Source organism: Rhinoderma darwinii, chromosome 9 (assembly GCF_050947455.1).
Source record: "Rhinoderma darwinii isolate aRhiDar2 chromosome 9, aRhiDar2.hap1, whole genome shotgun sequence".
Classification (NCBI taxonomy): Eukaryota; Metazoa; Chordata; class Amphibia; order Anura; family Rhinodermatidae; genus Rhinoderma; species Rhinoderma darwinii.
The window spans coordinates 52,864,017-52,884,644 of record NC_134695.1 but is presented as its reverse complement, the minus strand read 5'-3'; the positions used below and the strand labels follow the sequence as shown (position 1 = coordinate 52,884,644).

Below are 20,628 nucleotides of genomic sequence, written 5' to 3'. Positions count from 1 at the left end.
TATGTTGACTGCTTGTCATCAGACACACCTCTAATTTCAGTAACAATTCTGAGTGTGAATGAAGCTCTCGGCTATATAACAGGCCATTACTTCAGTACAAGAAACGTACAGTAATATTTTATTAAACAGTTGGTGAAGTGACATAGAATAATGCTATAAACTGTTAAAATGATGTTCAATTGTGACCCTATTACAAGAAAAGAATTAACCGCTGGACCACAATATGTAGTGTCTACTAGTCCAATATTTTCAATGTGACATTGTATATATATATATATACTTTACACTTGGCCCCACTTTGATATCTCCGTACCTAATAACATGTTCTGGAATTCTATAGTGAGCTTAACAGGCATAACAGCAACTGTAGAAGTGCAAACTGATTGATTGATTGATTGATTGATTGATATTATATGCACAATTTTCAGAAAAGAGTCAGTTCCACACAATGCATATAGTATACTAAACTGTTTGGGGTCTTCATTGTTACCAAATGTATGTTAGCAAGAAGTAGGGGGGATTTTAAGGGAGCATAATTGCAGGATCAGACTACACAGGATTTGTTTGTAGTCTGTAACCATGGCAACACAGGCCTGGAGGTGTAGACACAAAACGGTAGGACGATTTTAATAAAAACTATTTGCAAAGTTTTTTTATTTTAAATGGTTTAAGAGCAATAATCAAAATTGGTCACATCCCTATTAAGTATAACTAACAAAAGACAAATAAGAAAATTTATCTTTGTTAGACTATACATCTATTTGTGACACATGAGCTTAAAGGTGTACATTTATTGCAAATTTGCCTTTGGACACATCTTGAATAGACAAGTGGATACCTTCATAAAGATTGTAGCAATGAAGACGCATTACTATATTCCCTATGAGGTTGCAGAATATTTTTCCCATAGATATACATTCTAGTTTACCGCAGCGGAAATAAAAGGCAAATACGTCTGATGTGAGTGCACTCTAAAGGTTGGGAAGCATCCAAGTGGGTTACTTCAGCTATCAGAGTAGAAGCAGCCATCAGTGTACAACCCCTTTAACAAATAGTTGGCAGAGGGTTAATATTCTTCTTTCTATTTTGGCTGTATGTTAATTCTTGCAATTCTCATAGCTGTGAAGGGGTTAATTATATACGGGGATAGTGTATGGTCACCCTCCAGCACAAGTTTTAAGTTTACATCTGATATATTCTGCAAATACTTTGCTTTCCTTATTCCGAAATGCAGCATGTTTTACAGCCCATTCACACATTCAGATTTCTAACGTTTCAGTGTCTGGACAGAGTGGTCGTTCCACAAGGTACTGAACAGTAATCCGATGTAGAAAAAATAAATCTCCCAGGATGTAGTGCAGTAAAGAGCTTTTCATTATATAAGCTAAACTAAAATGTTGGGGGAGTGTCTGTCAGCACAGCGCTGACAGATTCCAAGTACCAACCAGCAGAATTGTGACGAAGGATTTGGATGGGAATGGACAATACTTTTGTTTAATGTTGTAACTCAAGATCGATACAACAGAAAAATTCATAAAGTTACGCCACGTGATGTGCATATTATAACTAAACTAGGATGTACAACGTGAACCTATGGTTTATGGTTTAAATTGATCGGTGTGGAGATGTCAACATTTTTGAGAAAATACAATACATTTGATCAAGAAATTATTCCATGAAAAGAAGTTTGTGATCACAAAATTATGAAGGAAAAAAAAAAAATACAATACCACAAATATGCTACATGGTAAAAAAAAATAGTGTTATTTTTAAAGTCTAATATTCATTTTGAGCTTACTCAAAAGGACCATCATTTTATCTGAAAAATTGAAAATCATCATAAAAAAAGTGTTTTTTAATACAATTAAAAATCAGAGTAATTGTTCAGTTGCATTGGCAGTTTTCCAGCGAGACCCCAGTTTTGATTTACACTCTCACAGGCCAATCAGCTACAATCTTCCTGAGAAAGGATCGTTGCATCATCAATGGAGGACATATCAGACGCGTTCTGACATTTTTTAACATGGACCAATACACATATGCTCAATGTCCCTTCTTTCCTCTAAGAAACCTTCAATGAACCCTGGTAGGGTCTACACAAAATAGACAAGATGCCCTTTACAGTATTACACACTTACCGAATACTCGTTATTACATCATTCATTTTACTTTCCGCTTATAAATGCATTCATTAAAATAATGAATATCTGCATTGAAAACAGTAGTTAACCAGTTTGTAAGGTAACCAATTCCAAACTTTCCACGTTGACATATGTGTCTGTTCATCAAGATATATTATCTTGGTTTCGTCTTGGCACGGTTAGCTGTTCATAGGTAGGGAGAGTGCTACTCGAGAGATTGTTCCCATTGTTTAGAGAGTTGCTCCGGTGAGCTGTTCGGCTTGTAGACTCACTGCCTTGCTGATTTGCTACAAGGTGGTGAAGCATATCGGTTATGAGATTCAGTTTATGATCCATTTGGGTCACCTAAAATTGTAAAAAAATAAAATAAAATTATATTCCATAATTTGGACTAAAGGGGTAGACCGAGATTAGAAACAGCATCACACTTTCCTATGGGTTGTGTCTGATATCGTAGTTAATCTCCATAAGACTGAGCTGCAATTCTGGACACAGCCAAAGTACAAGAGTGGCGCGGTTTTAAAAAATAAAAAGAAGATTTTTTTTCAACCTTGGACAACCCCTTTATCGTGGTTGATTGTTGGTAAACCTCGTCACATTGATCTAGTCTGGGGCACCTTCAATGAACTTCCTTGCCAGAACTTTAAAGGTAGAGGGACACACTCATATGGGCAACTTTAACTTGTACACGCGCGGTTATAGGAGAATCTGCAGTTGGCACATACTGGTATGGGTTGCGTGTAATTAATTATTTTTTATTTTACTATTGGAAAACAGAAGATGCTTCTACTGTTCAACCGATTGTTCATTTTCAAATGTTGGGTAGTATTACATTACATGGGAACTTGGCAGCACTCCAAAGAAATTGGTGAAAAAAGGTGGTGTTTTATTCACCCCACAGGCAGGCAACGTTTCGATCCGTCTCAATGGGATCTTTGTCAAGCTTTTTTTAATTTTATAACAGTGTATTATATATATATATATATATATATATATATATATATATATATATTTATTATTATTTTTTTTTTAAAATTTATTTGGACTGTGTATTTCCTGTATTTATGTATGTGGGGATTTTATATGCTGTATTCAATGTATGCATGCATCTGCTATATTTATGTAAGTAGTGGGCGTGCATATTCTATATCACTCAAAGAGTGTGTGTATATATGGTTTTACGTAGGGAATATTTGTATGTATCTAAATTACTATTAAGAGGGTACCCATACTTTAACAGCCAGGGACCACACTTCTCTGATTTGCCCCTTACTGTAGACTTTCTGAATTGCTATTCCACCTACTAAAAGCAGTATAAGGGCATCTTACAGAGGCCATAATACAAGCATTATGTTTGGTGACAGATCTCCAAGACAAACAGAATATGACTAGCAGCTGCCTGAAGGAACAGGTGATAAAATATAATTTCTCATTGCTTAATTCTAGGTGAGCTAGCGTCTCATGATCAATCAATATCTTGGTAGGAAGATTTGTTTTTCTTCTTTTCTTACCTTGTCTTCTACACGGTTCAATCTTGACCCAATTGTATTAGTGCCTCGGTCTTTCACTTTATCTGGTCATAAAAAACAAAGCCATGCTTACAAATAGAGATGAGCAAATTTTTACCTGATTTGCATTTCGCTAATATGTGAAACACTTCACAATTTGACAGCCATACATTGAATACAATGGGAGAAATTTGCTTATTATTCAACAAAACTAAAATCGGAAACATGACAAATTAATTTGTCCAATGAATTTTAATAGTCTGTAAATCATGAAGTGTTTGGCGAATAGTCAAACCTCGAATCTGGTGTGAAATTTGCCCATCTCGGCTTACAAATATTACAAAAAACATCCTATATGAATTAGAGTCATCATAAAAAAAACTCAAAAATTTATTCGAAAGGGTTTCTCCAAAACTGCATAAAGCATATGAGAGAGCATTGGATATGCCCAGTATTAATAGCACACTACAGATGTTTCCATACTTACCTTTACTTGAATTTAGTTAAGAACTCCAATTTCTCATGAAACAAATTCAACACAATATTGTGACATTCTAGCAAAACCCTTGACAGGCTGCAATTGACATCACAACCACAAGGGGGCCACACAAAGACAACTCTAGCATAGGCATCTCGTGACAGAATATCGTGACAGCATGTTCTGTTTTTCAAAGCTAGTCATGTCGCACCACACATCTCAGGATATGTTGAGCTTTCAGAAAAAATAAGAAAGGACACATATGCATGTCTACATGGATTAAACTCTGCTGATGCTCCCCATGTACACAGACTACAAATGAGTACGTTCATCTCTGATGTCATGGTCGCATCTGTGCATTAGAAGGATAGCAGAAAACCTAAGAAGAACATAATAAAAGGGTTTTCTCACTATTGCAAGCAATGGCATATCGCTAGGATATGACATCCGTTGAGTGATTAGTGGGGGTCGCAGCAGTGGGGCCTTAAGAATGAATGGACCACAGCACTAGTTTAGCACTGCGGATCCTTCAAAATTTTCAACTGTTGAAGTGGGAAGAGTGCTTTGCAGAAAAAAGCCGAACGGGCTTCTGTTCCTTCATTCTCAGGATAGGCCATGAATAGCTGATCTGTCGGGGTCCACCAGAAGAGAACCCTGACGCAGATGTGAACGAAGCCCAAGTCAAATGCAAGTTACAAAGAAAAGTCAATCTGTTACCTGATCCAGAAAGAAAAAGTGAGGGCTTCCCCAATGACTGGTCCAGTCTGTATAGAGAGGGAAAAAATGTAAAATTAAGTCGGTAACACATCACTGCTATACTATATAAAACAACAATAACAAATAAAGATAAATAGGTTTTATTAAAGAGGATTTCTGCCCAAAATATAAAAATGACCACATATTAGCAAATTAGACGTTAGTGCCGTAGCCAAGGTTTTATAACCGTGGTTTTACTGCAATTTTTCCCTTAAAGGGAGATTTTCCAATAATCAAAATGTATCACCATTGTACAGAATAGGTGATTACGATCAGTCGGTGGTGGTCCGACTGCTGCAAACCCCACCGTTCCAGAGAACAGGCTTACCTTTCCGTCCCTGTGTGCCCCATATAAATGTAGTGGAGTTTTGCATGCTCGGTCATTGCTTCATTCACTTTCTATAGGGCTGCCGAAGATAGCATCTGACAGCCTCATAGAAAATAAATGGAGCGATGGCCGAGCATGCGCAGTATCGCTCCGTTCACATTGGGCACACAGAGACGAAAACTTAGGCCCGTTCTTGATATCGGTGTGGTTCCCAGCGGTCGGACCCCTACCATTCCTATGTTTATCATCTATCCTGTGGATAGGTGATACATATCAATGATGGGAAGACCCTTTAATTATAGGTGGCCATTTTTGCAAAAGTGACAGGAAGTGCAGCCATATGGGTTATTCCCTCCAAATTAGCTTCTCTGATAGAACCCGCTGATGGAACGAGTACCATCATTTACAAAAGGACCAGTTTTACCATTACTTTCTGAGAAGCTCATTCAAAAGTGACAACAACTTTCAAACCAAAATGGCTACTGCTGCTTAATAGAAGAATGTCAATCGCTCTGCACGTAAATAAAACACAATTACCAAACTGTAGTTGAGGTTTTATTTACCAAAATATACATAATTTTACTTTTTTTGGGTAGAAGTACGTTTATAATGGTTATACAATATATGCATATACTTTACATCTACCTTTTTTGGTAGTTGAAGTGGTTCTTTACCAACCAGACTTTCTATATTTTAATGTGGATATGGACACACCACCATAGGACATAACCAAGGGAGACCAGAGTGATTACTGTAAGCATGTGGCCAGACGTCGCAGCTAACCAAGTGAAGCAGTTACGCAGTCTTTTCATTAAATTGGGGAAAGGTAATTAAAGGGGTTCTCTGCTTTGCACAATCCCTACTTAGAAGGATCCCCTGACAAAAATCAGATCACAAAGTGTCTCCTTGCTGGGACCCCCAAGGATCAGCTGTAATCTGTGGGGAAACCTGGCAGTAGTGTTTAGCTTCCCTGAAGCGCCACCACAGGAGATATTTAGTATTACACAATGCCCATTCATATCAATGGCTTGTCTGTTAAAGAAGGACTTGACAGGTCGTCCAGAGAGACACTACGTAACCTCTCTCCACTCCGGGCAAGAGATGAGGATCCTGAACGGACGACCCCCCTCTATTAACCCAAAATTCCCTAATAGGGTGTATGAATATGGGTTTTCAATACGCTTTATAATGGAATGTGATGGGCTTTAGGGCTCGTGCACATGGCCAAGCAGTGTGCACCGAGGCTATACGGCTGTCTAGTACAAAGGCACACAGGCTCCGTCGTGTGCCATACATACTGAGAAGTTATCCTCTAGAGGCAAATGCAATGCTTTAAAGGGAGAATATCTCTGTACATACAGAGTTTAACGAAGAATGCCATTTATTTTTTTCTGTTGGACTTGTACGGAATGCAACAGAAAGAAAAACGCAGAATGAAATGGTCATACAGAAGCACAGTAAAGGCCTCATGCACAGTTATAGTAGCCCTTTTAAGCCCTCATACAAAACAAAGCAATAATATAGCCACGTGCATAAGTCCTTAATCTCACGTGCGTTTTTGTTTTTTATGCAGTGAATAGGGAATAAGGAGCCTTAACAAAGCACCGTTATATTTTAAAATAAACTTTAGTACATTGGGTATACAGTAGGAGTACAAAAGGGATAATATTATTTCTATATTCATTTACTTTAGAGAAAATAATTCTGAAAAAGAAATAACGGTGGTGCAAAATTGGTACACAAAAACAAATAGCCGCAGGTGTAAAAAAAAACATGATAATTTGACGAGCCCCAATAACTTTCAGAATTAAAATATTGCAAAAAGACCTCAATAACCTGACAGCCTGGGAAGAAAATGGCAGATAAAACGTAATGTCGCTAAATGTAAAGCGATGCACCTAGGTCGTCGTAATAGTATCACTGCATATGCATTACATGGAATAAAACTGGTGATATCAGAAAAAGAACGTTGGTATCCTGGTTAAAAGTAGGCTAAGCAGCAGTACTCCATGTCAAGCAGCAGCTGCAAAAGCAAATACGTTTTTAGGATGTGCAGAAAAGAAAGATAAAAACCTGTGATCCGAATGTCATTTTATCTCTCTATAAATCCCTTGTAAGGCCACATCTTGAATATAGTTACATAATTAGTATGGTCGAAAAAAGACATGTCCATCAAGTTTAACCAAGGGATGGGTAAAATGCAAGGGATGAAACAAAAATTTCTACACATTCACATAGGAGCTGATATTTTTTTGTTCTAGGAAATGATCTAAGCCTTTTTTAAAGCATCTCCTGTCCCTGCTGTGACGGCTCCTGCGGTGACTATTCCACAGTAAAGAAGGCTTGTCGCCTCTGCAGGTTGAACCTTTTTTTCTCCAGAAGGAGGGAGTGTCCCCTTGTTTTTTTAGGGGGTTTTACATGGAACAGGATTTCACCATATTTTTTGTATGTGCCATTCATATATTTATAGAACTGAATCATGTCCCCTTAGTGGTCTCTTTTCAAGGCTAAATAGGTTTAATTATTCTAATCTTTCCTCTTAACTTAGATTCTCCATGCCCCTTATTAGCTTCGTTGCTCTTCTTTGTATTTTTCATCCTTTCTATGAACTGGAGCCCAGAACTGAACTGCATATTCTAGATGAGGCCTCACTAATGCTTTGTAAAGTGGTAATATTACATCCCTGTCCCGCGAGTCCATGCCTCTTTTAATACACGACAATATCTTGCTGGTCTTTGAAGCAACTGATTGACATTGCATGCTGTTATTTAGTTTATGATTTACAAGTACACCCAGATCCTTCTCAACAAGTGACTCCCCCAGTGTAGCTCCCCCTAGGACATATGATGCCTGCAGGTTATTACACCCAGATCCTTCTCAACAAGTGACTCCCCCAGTGTAGCTCCCCCTAGGACATATGATGCATGCAGGTTGTTGGTACCCAGATACATAACTTTACATTTATCTACATTAAACTTAATTTGCCAAGTGGATGCCCAAACACTCAGTGCGTCCAAATCAGCTTGTAACTTACGAAAATCTTCCATAAAGTAAAAATTACTACATAGCTTTGTGTCATTTGCAAAAATAGAAATAGTGCTATTAATCCCATCCTCTATATCATTAATAAATAAGTTGAATAATAGTGGTCCCAGCACTGAACCCTGGGGTCACCACTTATAACCGGGGACTATTCAGAGAAGGAATCATTGACCACAACTCTCTGGATACGGTCCTTGAGCCAATTTTCAATCCAATTACAAACTCTACTTTCTAAACCTATAGTCCTTAACTTACCCATTAGACGTCTATGAGGGACAGTGTCATATGCCTTTGCAAAGCCCAAAAACACTAAATCCACAGCGGCCCCTCTGTCTAGGCTTCTGATCATAAAAACAAATCAGGTTGGTTTGACAACTTCTGTCCTTAGTAAAACCGTGCTGGCTGTCACTTATAATACAATTTTTTGTCACATAATCCTGTATATAGTCCCTTAATAGCCCCTCAAATTTTTTTCCCACAATGGATGTTAAGCTTACTGGTCTATGGGATTCCGTTTTGGGCACCACATTGTAAACAGGATATAGGAAAGCTGGAGAGGGCTTAAAGGCGGGCAGAAGTTTTGTAAATAAGATTGGAGGTCTTTCTTACATTGAGGGGCCTGAAAAAAACTTTTCTTTTCAGCTAGGAAAAAAAGACGCCTTAGAAGTAATCTTAGTAACGTGTGTAAATATATGTGTGGTCATTACTAAGAACTAGCACATGCTTATTTAATTTCAAGAACTGTACAAAAGGCATGGGGACATTATTTACGTGTAAAGGAAAGGCGATTCAGACACCAATACAGGAAAGGGTTCTTTACAGTTAGGGTACTTAAACTATGGATTGCCCTACCCAAAGAAGTAGTAATGGTAGATACTATTACAGCATTCAAATAAGGGCTACTGCTTGCCTGATGGCAAATGGCATTAAAGGTTATAAATTATATGGTAATGAATGATGTATAATTGACCTGGGAAAGGTTGAACTTGATGGACGTGTCTTTTTTTTTTACCTAAGTAACTATGTAATTAAAACTTTACAGCCGCTAAACTAGAATCCACATTGGATTTTCCCCTTTTGTTATAAGGGTTCCCTTGACCGTAAACTCACGATTGGGTTTCCTGTTGCTGGAACCTTCAGTAATGATCTTTACTCTGTTACACATTTCCCATCAAAATCAATGGGTTGACAATGTAACGCACGGGTCTGATTTTCAGACGTTTTTGTAGCAACTCGCGTTTTTTGCGGCGTATTTTATGGACGTTATTGGAGTTGTTTTTCAATGGAGTCAATGAAAAACGGCGCAAAGACCTCCCAAGAAGTGACATGCACTTCTTTTTCGCAGGAGTCTTTTTATGCGCCATATTTTGACAGCGACGCGTAAAATTACACCTTGTGGGAACAGAACACCGTAAAACCCATTGCAAGCAATGGGCAGATGTTTGTAGGCGTATTAGGGGTGTTTTTTCAGGCATAATTCGAGGCGTAAAACGCCTGAATTACGTCTGAAAACACTGTGTGAACATACCCTAAGTCTCATAAATCGTCATTAAGGAGTCAAATTGGTCATTTATACAAGTCAATAGAACCAAAAATATTCTGCATTTTGTAAAATGTACATAGTACATGTGTAATGTCAAGGACAAAAACAATTCCCACTATGAATGATTTTAATAAAATAAAAACATGTATTGTAGTCATTATATGTTGCGTAACTTTTGAGTGCGATTTCCCCTCCCCATTCCCCCAGTTTGAAAGGACTTTGTTTAAAGGTGACCTTTTATCTAATAAGTAGGAATGTATTCTGATAATAAACATAAGAAACTTGCTCAGCACCTCCTCTGTAGTTCCTTGATTCTGACCATCAGATTAAGATGACCTTGTGAATATTGCTCAATGACATCACGCACATCATAGGGCTTCCTTGCTTGCTGCAAAGAAAAAAGGGGAAATGAAGCGTGATCAATGCTTTGCCGACCATAAAAGGATGTTGGAAAATTCTTGTAAAAATCAGAGTTGGTGTATAAGGTTCAATTCACACTGAGTTTTTTGGTGCTGATTTTGACACGGGAACCGGGTATAAATCAGCACCAAAAAATGTCCCAAATCGCTCCCCATTGATTTCAATGGGAGGCAAAAGGCGTTTTTATTTCCAGGCAGCTTTTGGCACTCGTACAAAAAAAACAAGTAGCATGCTCTTTCTCTGAACAGTTTCCACCGTTCATGGAAATATGAAAAAAAAAGTGGCGCGCGTTTTGTGGGTCAGTTTTTGCATTAGATTCAATGGCCGTGGGTCAAAAATGCTGCAAACAGCATTTGTACCTATTATGAACAAAGCACCACCCAATGTCAAATTATACTGGAAGGATTCCACAACAGAATGGAGGGGCTAGAACTGGTCATACCATTGGGTGAGTCTACAATGGAGAAGGATTCAGGTGCAATTGTCGATAGAAAACAGAATTATAGCATCCAATGCCAATGTGCTGCATCTAAAGCTGAACAATATATTGTATGATATAGGAAGGATAGATCTAAATCTTTGTGCCTAGAGGACTAAATCTGAAAACTAAACCTATTCATTTACTTCAGATCCTCTATTGAGTGAAGAAACATACCTGGAACCTTTTCTTTGCCACAAAATACTGCATTCTACGAATAACTTTTACTGCTGCTCGGTGATGTTCTCGTAGCCTGTTGCAAAGCAAGAAATGTATAAATTTCACAGTAAACACCCATCATGCTCATAATAAACCATTTACAATGATGGGTCACAAACCAACATGTAAGTTCTCACTCTGATATGTGAGTTATTGGTGTCAACAATGTATCTCCTTCCATATCAAGATCATCTGTGAAACTGTTTGTTCTGATGAAAGGTCCTGTGCCGACATCAAACAGCCCAAATGTCCCAAATGTCTTTTTTGTTACTGTAGGGGTTAACACATTACAGAATTAGTAGATATTACAATGTTTACTTAACCAAGTCATGGCCACGTTCGTTTTTGTTTTTTTTTTTGCTTGCTCACGTTACTAAATAAAAAGAGTAAATGTCATGTAATAAATAGGCAAAAATAAGCAAAATTGGCAAAACACCTGTTCTTGTTTGACTCCTTTCATACACCAATGTAGTGGAGTCAGAATCCCCTGGTTTTCCTGTGTTTTGCAATATGAAATACTGAAATGTGCTTAATATTGAATTAAAGGGGTTATCCCATTAGTCCGGTCAGGACCCTCCTCTAACAAGCAGCAAACCTCGCTTTGGCTTACTTCAGCCACCATGTAATAATACATTTCCGCTGCAGCAGCCTCAGGCGGCAACCTACCCCAGCAAAATAAGTGGTTTGCTGGGGATCTTGAAAGTCGGACCCACTGCGATCAGCTGATCATGCAACAACTCCCATTTTTAAGGTATCTCATCTGGGATGAGCTCTCCATAAAAATCTTATATTGTGCTGGTCCTGAATTATAGGTTGTATACTAGTCTAGAGCTGCATTCAAAATTCTGCTGACTTTTAAGCGAAAATCTACCAGCTTTTTGCTGGCTCATCTAAACTGTTAGGGAGATGTCTGCGGACAGGCTTGTTGGTTGTTTCCAATGACAACTAACAGAACTGCGAATGCAGCTCTGGACTATAACAGGCTCTAATGGAGGACCTGTACAAGATAAGCAGGGGTGTAACTAGAAGTAGCAGTTGACACCCGGGCAAAGGCCACACTCCCATATAGGAAAACCCCAGAAAAATAAATGCCAAATGATAGGTGGGGACCCTGCTACAGATCTTGAATTGAGGCCCAGGAGCTTTTAAATACTTTGCATCACAGACATAACGTGAAGCTATGTCTGTGATGCAAAGTATTTAAAAGTTACTCAACTTTTTATGTAGATTATTTCTATACTTTAAATATAAAGTGGTGTTGAAAGGTAAACGTATGTTTTAAAGAGGTTTTCTAGCAATACGTAAAAGCCGGCATAAGACCTACTTCGATGTAGTTCCGTCCGCAAGCAATGCTGCAGAAAGTCCAATAAGACTGAGTAATTTGTGCTCTTACCCCAGGGGTTATTAAAACGTGTATCTCGTCCCGAGCTCACATTTTTACAGCTCTCTCATAAATTACATAGACACTGTATCATGCCAGTCAGCCAACCACAGAACCTCTATTGACTCAGATTGTCTGAGCTGCTCTGTGATTGGCTGATAGCGCAGTATCTCTATGTCTGAGCATTCCACAGTCTCAGATGAAGGAGCAAGAGGAAGGAGTCCTGCAGCCTTCAGTAAAGGTGGTTAACCCCTTCCGAGGGATTTAATCCCTTCACTACCCTGGCCCACCAAGAATATTCTCATTAAACCCTTAACTGCCCTAGACTTCCATGAATGTTACCATTAACCCCTCCACTTCCCTAGCCCAACCGGGATGTTATCATTAAACCCTTCACGCCCAAGACAACCAGGGAGTTTACCCATCATTGCAGAGGATATTTACATTATCTGGCGATTTTCCAAAGAGATAACAAATATATTTTTTACCGTCATTATTTATTTTAAGAAGGTATGCCGACTGAAAGAAGCCCACATGCTGTTTTTGCACAGGAGCCCTTAGTTATATGCTATGGCAGACACAGACACTGTGGACATGAATATATTGGACATATTGGGGAGAATTAATTGCCTCCATTATATTGTTACCTGTGTTCTCATATGCTTCTACTGAATAGGTGTAATTTTTTCGATCATCTGTAACATGATCATATGTGATATGTGGTATGTTTAGCATTTTCTCAGTGGTGCCTTCCTCTTTCTCTGTGCGCATTTTCTTCCTCTTAACCTAGAAACATATTCATCGTTACATAATTATACTGGATTAGAGACAGGGCATCTACAGCAAATTAAAAAAAAAAATAATAAAGATCTATATAGCCTCTCAGGAATACTAATTCTCCTTAGGGAGAACCATCTGGAAAATAGGGACACTTCAAGCAATGCTTTATGGGAAAAAAATATGCAAATAGTTCTCCAGAAAGAAGGAAACTATCTGTAGTGCTATATACTATAAAGTTTAACCCTGTAGTTTACGGTGTTATTCAAAAATGCATTTGTACATGACCAAAGACACCCATCTGCAGACTAATCTGTTTTGTTGTTTTGGACTATAATCAGTCTTGGTTATCTGTGTGAGTTACAATTTTTTTAGTACTACCCTTGCCGGCCTCCTCAATTTATTTTCAGGTTTCAACAAATTTTTGCTATCATTTTGAATTACATTTACAGTCAAAATTCCAAACTAGTAGATATTTTAGTACTCAAAGATATGGTTTTTGTGGTTTACAGAGTAAACAGGCCTGCAGCATGAGGTATTCAAGGGGTTAGGTGTTTCGTCTGTGCCCTAGATCCCAAGCTGCGTGTCCCAAGCCATGACAAATCTCTATTTACACTGAGTCTTAGTCTTACAGTGACCCGGAAGCCATGTTTCAGTAAAAGCATACTTTACCAACACAGTTTTCTTTGGTTTTGGGCTAGGAGACATAACATGCTGATTGCGCGGCGGCTTCCTGATATACATTTTCCATGTTACAGAATCTGGATTTTCCGCTGCATAACACCTCCATGCTGTCTGGAGACATAAGACGCTAACATCACTAAAATCACTCTCAAAACAAAAAATAGAAGACATTGGGTATTATAGAGAACCTGTCATCCTGTTTCCCCTATGAAACAAAAATAGTGTAAATGTTTCCATGTCCACTAGGCAATGCTAGGGGATGGCTTTTTTTTTTTATAAAGTGAGGCTAGATTTGAGTCCCAAAATATTTTCTGCTGCCTATGTAAATTATGCTGTAAGGAATCCATAGCTGAGTCGAAGCGCTAGTACTGGTCATACCATTAGGTGATAATATAACACCAACTAATGCAATTGGGCCAATACAAGAGCAGATATAATAACCCACACTGTTCTGTGTGTGAGCAAAATATGACCACCTACAAAAAAAACAAAAACTGCTATGGAAGAAGCTACATGCGAAACACATGTTGGGGTGGTATCTCCCATTGTTCTGGTCTGTATACCTCATCTTATTTGAGTTGTATTTTTGACCATTATCGACAACATACTGTTGTAGAAGGTATTATCCGCTACTTGCTTGTATTTTGCATGGCTTACCAGTCTGTTATTGCACAATTTGAACTTTATGTTAGTATCGTGTTTTAGGACCTGGTCAATGACTGGATCCATTTTCCATGGGTAATGTTTATCTTTTATTGTATGTTTTATACATGCATTGATTATTAAAAAATAATTGTTATATTTTGGTAGCAAGGTTTTTGCATTTATTTGTAGGTAGTCATACTATTGGGCGAGAAGGATTTAGGTGAAATTGTCGATAGTAAACAGAATTATAGCATCCAATGCCAATCTGCTGCAGCTAAAGCTAACAAAATATTGTATAATATATGGATGGGACAGATATAAATCTTCGTGCCTAAAGGACTAAATCTCAAAATACAGACGTATTATTTTACTATGGGAACTGTAGAGTAATCAATCCTACTACTAGAGGAATTAGCAATGGCAGAAAGTGTGGACGGACTTGAGAAAAGGTTTTGTATTGAAAAAAAAAAACAGTACATAGGGTTATTGGTCTGTCTGTTTCAGCAAGTGTAGATTATCCATGACAGATGATCATGCCTGAACTACCTGCGGAGGAAACTATCATAACTATTAGGATAATATGAATATAATTACAGTATGTAATCTTGCCACCTTCTTCTGCTTAGTCCTTGCATCAACAACCGTCAACCGCCTCTATAGACTTTTTACCTGAATGAGAGATGCAGCTGCGGGAATTTGACGGTTAAAATGCTTCTGTCTCTGCTTCTGTTGTACTTTTAGGGCAAAACCAGAACCTAGAATACCCTGATGAAAGAAACCAATGAACATTAATGGATTGTTAAGCTAATGCTTTAACAAGCAGATAACATTGCAAGGTCTACAACAGTGGCCCCAAACAATAACTTGGGAACCAGAGCCATAGGTGTCACACGTCCCATATGTAGGTCACAAAAGAGGAGCATGTAGGACCGAATTCCTATTCTCGTCTCAGATACTGGAAACAGTATGTGTATGGGGAGGCAGCAGAGGCTGTGTATAGGAGGTGTCAATGCGGCATACAGGAGGCTGTGAATGGCCAAAAAAAGGGGACAAAAGAGGCTGTGTATGGACTAAGGAAGCTTAGAGGAGAAGAGACGCTTGTATGGGGGACAAAGGAAGATTTGTATGTTGAAGCAAGGAGGCACAGGAGATTGAGATTATGCAAAATTAGGGTTTAAAGGACAAGTGTAAAGGCACTCAGGAGGCGGTGTGGACAGGGCGGAGGGGACCGGTAAGCATGTTGACACAGAACCAAGGTAATGTGGATCACAAAGTTAAAAAAAAGTTGGCAACCTTTATTGGAGTATACTATGGTATGGTTATAAACTCAATGTAATAAACATACAAAGAATTAGGTGAATTTCCATATGACCTCAATCTTTGATGACTACTTGGAAAATATAAAAACTCATACCGCTGGCAAAGCAAAGAACGAGATAGCGAAGACTGAAAAGCAAGATGCTATTGTTTTCCCAATCCATGTCTGCGGAACTTTGTCTCCATAACCAATGGTTGTAACTGTGACCTAGGGAGAAGACAGATGTTGTTTTAAGACGTACATGGGATTCACCCAATGGTCATAGGACAATACATGTAATAGTCTTAGTCAGAATATATTTTTTATTGCATTCATATTAAGGTATATTGATGTATATATCTCGGTATAAAGAAATACTGGGAATGCAATGTACCGCAATCACTTATTTTGAAAGGATATTATATCATTTCAGCTAGTAATGTGGAGATGAGGTAGACCAGATGTATCAAACACTTCTTATCAGTGAATATCTACATCTTAACACCATGTTGTTTTTAGCTCCAACACGGCGTGTAGTTTAATTTCTTGATATATATCTTTATAACGATTGGAACTCCATTTTTATCATACAGAGCTCCAAATCCCGTGCATAACTATAACCACTAGGGGGAGCCAACTACATATTTTTTATACATTGAACTCAATAATAAAATAGCATGCAGTAAGCTACCCCTGGAGGTGGCAGAATTATAAGGCTATGTTCACACTGAGTATTTTGCCGAGTTTTTTGACGCGGAAACCGCGTCGCAAAACTCGGCAAAAACGGCCCGAAAACGCCTCCCATTGATTTCAATGGGATGCATCGGCGTCTTTTTCCCGCGAGCAGTAAAACTGCCTCGCGGGAAAAAGAAGCGACATGCCCTATCTTCGGGCGTTTACGTCTCTGACCTCCCATTGACTTCAATGGGAGGCAGAGAAAGCGTATTTCACGGTGTTTTATGCCCGCGGCGCTCAATGGCCGCGGGCGAAAAACGGCACGAAAATCGCCGCAAAAATCGGCGTGCAGGGAGAGGAAAATCTGCCTCAAAGTTCCAAACGGAATTTTGAGGCAGATATTCCTCCTGCAAAATACTCCGTGTGAACATAGCCTAATACTTAAAGAGACTCTTCAGTCCCAAAAATGAAAAATTATTATACTGTACATTAAAAATGTATCCCGCTCCTGAATGATCATTGTTCCGGTCCCTCATTTTCCACTCTTCAAGATGGCAGCCAAAGTCTCAGACTATCTACGGAGAGCTTCTTTTGAAGTCTGAGACACAGCCCCACCCCCTCCATTGCCCTCCAATGACGTCGGCCCATGGATCTAGCAGCGCCACCGTCATCAGCGCTCATGCATCGGAGGGCAGTGGCATGTCTTAGACATGAGTATGAGACTGCGGCAACCATCTTTGAGATCATAAAACGAGGGACCGGAACGCAGGAGTGGAGGCTGGATCATTCAGGAGTGGGGAAGCAGGTAAGTGGACTATACATTTCCAATGTATAGCCACCATTTTTTATATTTTTTTTTTGGACTGGAGGGTCGCTTTAACTATACGGATATGCTGATATTTAACTATACTGATCTGTGATTTGGAGCTCTGTAACAGAAAAAAAACAGAGCGCCAACTACTATGACACATTAAGAAATTATTTATCAAATGTTTTCACCTATTAATTAAAAAAAACTCCTCAAGTTTAACGGATGCAAAACAAAAAACCCAATCATTTACATAAAAAAAAAAATAACACAAGTACACCATATGTACTGTAAGATACAGGAACTGATCATTGTTAAATAATTTTTTATATAACCCTTAGGCACACGACCGTAGGTTTGCGGCCATATACTATCCGCAATTACAAAACCGCAACTGCAGATAGTATAAAACACAGTAACCGATGGGCCAATGCACATGACAATGGTTTCCACGGTCCGTGCATTGACCGGAGCCCGGCCACAATAAAAATAAGATATGACATTATACGGTCTGCAATTGTTGTCCGAGCTCGTTGAAATGAATGTACATCTTGTGTGTGCACGGTCCGTGATTGCAAACGGCCTGTGAATGACACTCCGCGGCCCATCCGTCCCGTAATTCACGGACCATGCACACAGCTACGGTTGAGTGCAGGCCTTACAGTGCAAGGAGTAAGTCATTTACAACTTAAAAGAATAGTTTGCAATCAGAGAAAAAACAATCATGGCGATAAAATGTCAAAATCGATCATATACTGTCATGTATGGACATTTTAACACCTGCGATTTTTCATAACTCCCCTATGCAAGAAACTTGTCTCACCGGTGGAATATTTCTTTGACAGCTCCTAAAACTCAAATGGAAGTTTCAACAATTGACAAATATAGAATAAAATTTCTATTTTCCCTTTCAGCGTGATTGAGAGTAGGTGTTCATCCAAGAAAGATCAGATCAAGATTCTCAACCACATCCACGTGTTACCAAAAATGAAGTGATTTTCATATTTATTGTAGTTGAGAACCACTGATCAAGTCTTTCCCTTTACTACTAGAAAATCATGATAAAACATGTTGGAAAATATCTATGTAACGTTGACTACTTCTAGTGTCCCAAAGCACCCAAGATCTCCCCATACATTTTATTGATATCATTTTTTTTTTTTTTTTAACTCCATGTAGAAAGGAATAAGAGTAATAAGCTGGACAAATTTTATTTTAAAAAAAATAATGTAGGCTCTCTGAAAAAGAAAAAAAGTTACAGTACTTTACGTACTTTGGTGACAAAACAGCAAACCGTTCAATGTTGAATTTTTAAGTGTTTAAAATTGGGCATGACTTTTTTTCTGCTTTTTTTTCCACAGACAGTGGACATTTATTGGGTTTTTTTTATATTTAAGTTTATGATGTAGGGTTTAAAAAAAATAGCAATAATAATGAGTATAAAATAATTACATTATGGGCAAAATTTAATCACTGGGTAGATTTTTCGTTTTCCTGCAATGTCAAATACAGTACGCCATGCCCTTAAAGTGTAACAGCTGGAGAACCCCTGCTTCTATTCAAACAACCATTTTATACTTGGACATTGGATCTAAGGGGATTACCCCCACAACTAGGGCATAATGGATATTAGATGTCATCATGCAATTCCCAAAATATTTGATATCATGTTTACTTACTACTCCCCACCACAGAGCATCAGCATAGCTGCCAAACTGATATTCTCCAGATCCATCAATTGCATCTTTTTCAGCCAGGTACACAAAATAGGAAGAAAAAATTAAGCCAAGGAATCCAATATACAGAGTAGTTATCAGTTCCTGGAAGAGAAACCACAAATTAGGCGCCAAAAATGCAACATAAATATATTTGACCCTGTATTAAAATTCCAGTATTTTCTTAATACATACAGTATATACTAGTATATAAGCTAGAATCTGCCCTGGTTTGCGGTACATCCAGATCGGATACAACATACCTGTCTGTGTATAAAAACCACTGATCCAAGTAATCTCCATGTACCTCCTTGACGGTCCACATGTAGCATTCGTAATATCTGCAGAAATCGGATTCCCCTGCAGGATGACAGCAGTACAGTTAATAGTTGATCTTCATAAGCATATACTTACTGCTGGTCCCCATTATTGGTAATCTTATTACACCCTCTAGCTTAGTGGTATTTAGTCACATTATAGCACTACCCTAATATAACCGTGGCTATATGGTGACGCATACCCTTTAAAATATAGAAGCTTTATAAAAATAAGTTTTAACACATTGGTTATAGAGAAACTACAAGGTCTATCCTGTTTTATCCTGCCTATCCTCAGTATGTGTATTTCTCTTTTTGGTGGTTTGTAGTTTGCAATTATATTATTCATAATGTAATGGACATCAGCTCACCATGTACTGACTTGAATTTGGTGAGTTTGTTGTGGGCTACTGCTTATACACAACAGCCAATCTCAACAAGAGAAGCTGCAGTGTAAAACATGGTTCCTATAGTGAGACAGGAGTTGAATTTCATACTATTTCAACCTCATGCTACCGATAAAAAATCCTAAATTAGGCTGAAGTAACTAAATAGGTGGTCTAGTTTAGAAGACCCATTTTCAAAGACTCTATTAGGGAATTCTAAGTTAATAGAGGGTCCTCTGTTCAGGATCCTTATCTCTTTGACAGAGTGAAGCTACAAAGAGCTTCTCCCGCTCGGCAGGACCAGTCGTGGGCAATAACTTATGCGCCGTGGCCATTTTGGGACAGCACAGAGGGGACCCTAAGCGGCGATTTCATAGCAGAGGGGTGCAAGTAGCAGGCCCCAGGTAATATAACTCCATATGCCCCGTCATATTTATAATTTTGTCCTGGGACCGGAGGGTCACTTTAAGTAAATTACCAAAAAACAAAACGTTACCTTATGGCGGATGTTGCAAAAACCTGCCCATTTGATCCTACACAAAGGACTATTACAGAAGCTACAACAACAATTAAATCTGCAACAAAAAAAATAAATAGATTCTAATTAATATAATCCAAGTGTAATATAGTTAATGACCTCAGCTAAACAAGCACTAACATAAAGATAACACATGTTTTTGGAAAATGTTATTATGTCAAGCAATATGCAACGTTATCAGATTTCCGCCTTATTCACACAGCAAAATAGGAGTGCGCAGAGCCCGTCTGATGGCACACAGTCTCTATGGTTCAATATTATAGAGCCATAGGCATTCCACGTGCCATCGCATGTTAGGTGCCATATTCTCCAGATGATGACTCTGAGATGCAATACTTCCAGAACACTCCATGTGAAGGAATAGGCCACATTGTAATCGGAGGTACAGTATGAGCCCATAGAGCTCTATTGATGCCGTATTATGGATCCGTACAACATGTTTTGCTAGCCTCAGTTAAAGCAGCCTTGTTAAGGTTCATTAAAAAAAAAGTC

At 38.5% G+C, this 20,628-nt stretch overlaps 1 protein-coding gene across 4 annotated transcripts in view; it reads right to left on the bottom strand.

Annotated features, from left to right (window-relative positions):
* Positions 1-394: 394 nt before the first annotated feature.
* The window catches only part of KCNQ1 (potassium voltage-gated channel subfamily Q member 1), a 106,582-nt gene continuing 86,348 nt past the window's right edge, over positions 395-20,628 (bottom strand). For 3 of the 4 annotated variants that reach the window (XM_075837710.1, XM_075837708.1, XM_075837711.1), the window contains 13 exons: positions 20,095-20,173; positions 19,159-19,255; positions 18,860-19,000; positions 15,815-15,925; positions 15,070-15,165; positions 13,744-13,866; positions 12,942-13,080; positions 11,051-11,183; positions 10,872-10,947; positions 10,090-10,184; positions 4,845-4,891; positions 3,653-3,714; positions 395-2,486 (listed from right to left, as the gene is read on the bottom strand). In XM_075837710.1, the coding sequence (XP_075693825.1) occupies positions 2,286-2,486; positions 3,653-3,714; positions 4,845-4,891; positions 10,090-10,184; positions 10,872-10,947; positions 11,051-11,183; positions 12,942-13,080; positions 13,744-13,866; positions 15,070-15,165; positions 15,815-15,925; positions 18,860-19,000; positions 19,159-19,255; positions 20,095-20,173 (1,400 nt within the window). In that variant the 3' untranslated portion in view covers positions 395-2,285. The remainder of the gene's footprint in view (positions 2,487-3,652; positions 3,715-4,844; positions 4,892-10,089; positions 10,185-10,871; positions 10,948-11,050; positions 11,184-12,941; positions 13,081-13,743; positions 13,867-15,069; positions 15,166-15,814; positions 15,926-18,859; positions 19,001-19,158; positions 19,256-20,094; positions 20,174-20,628) is intronic. The other variant, XR_012850569.1, reaches the window with a different exon arrangement.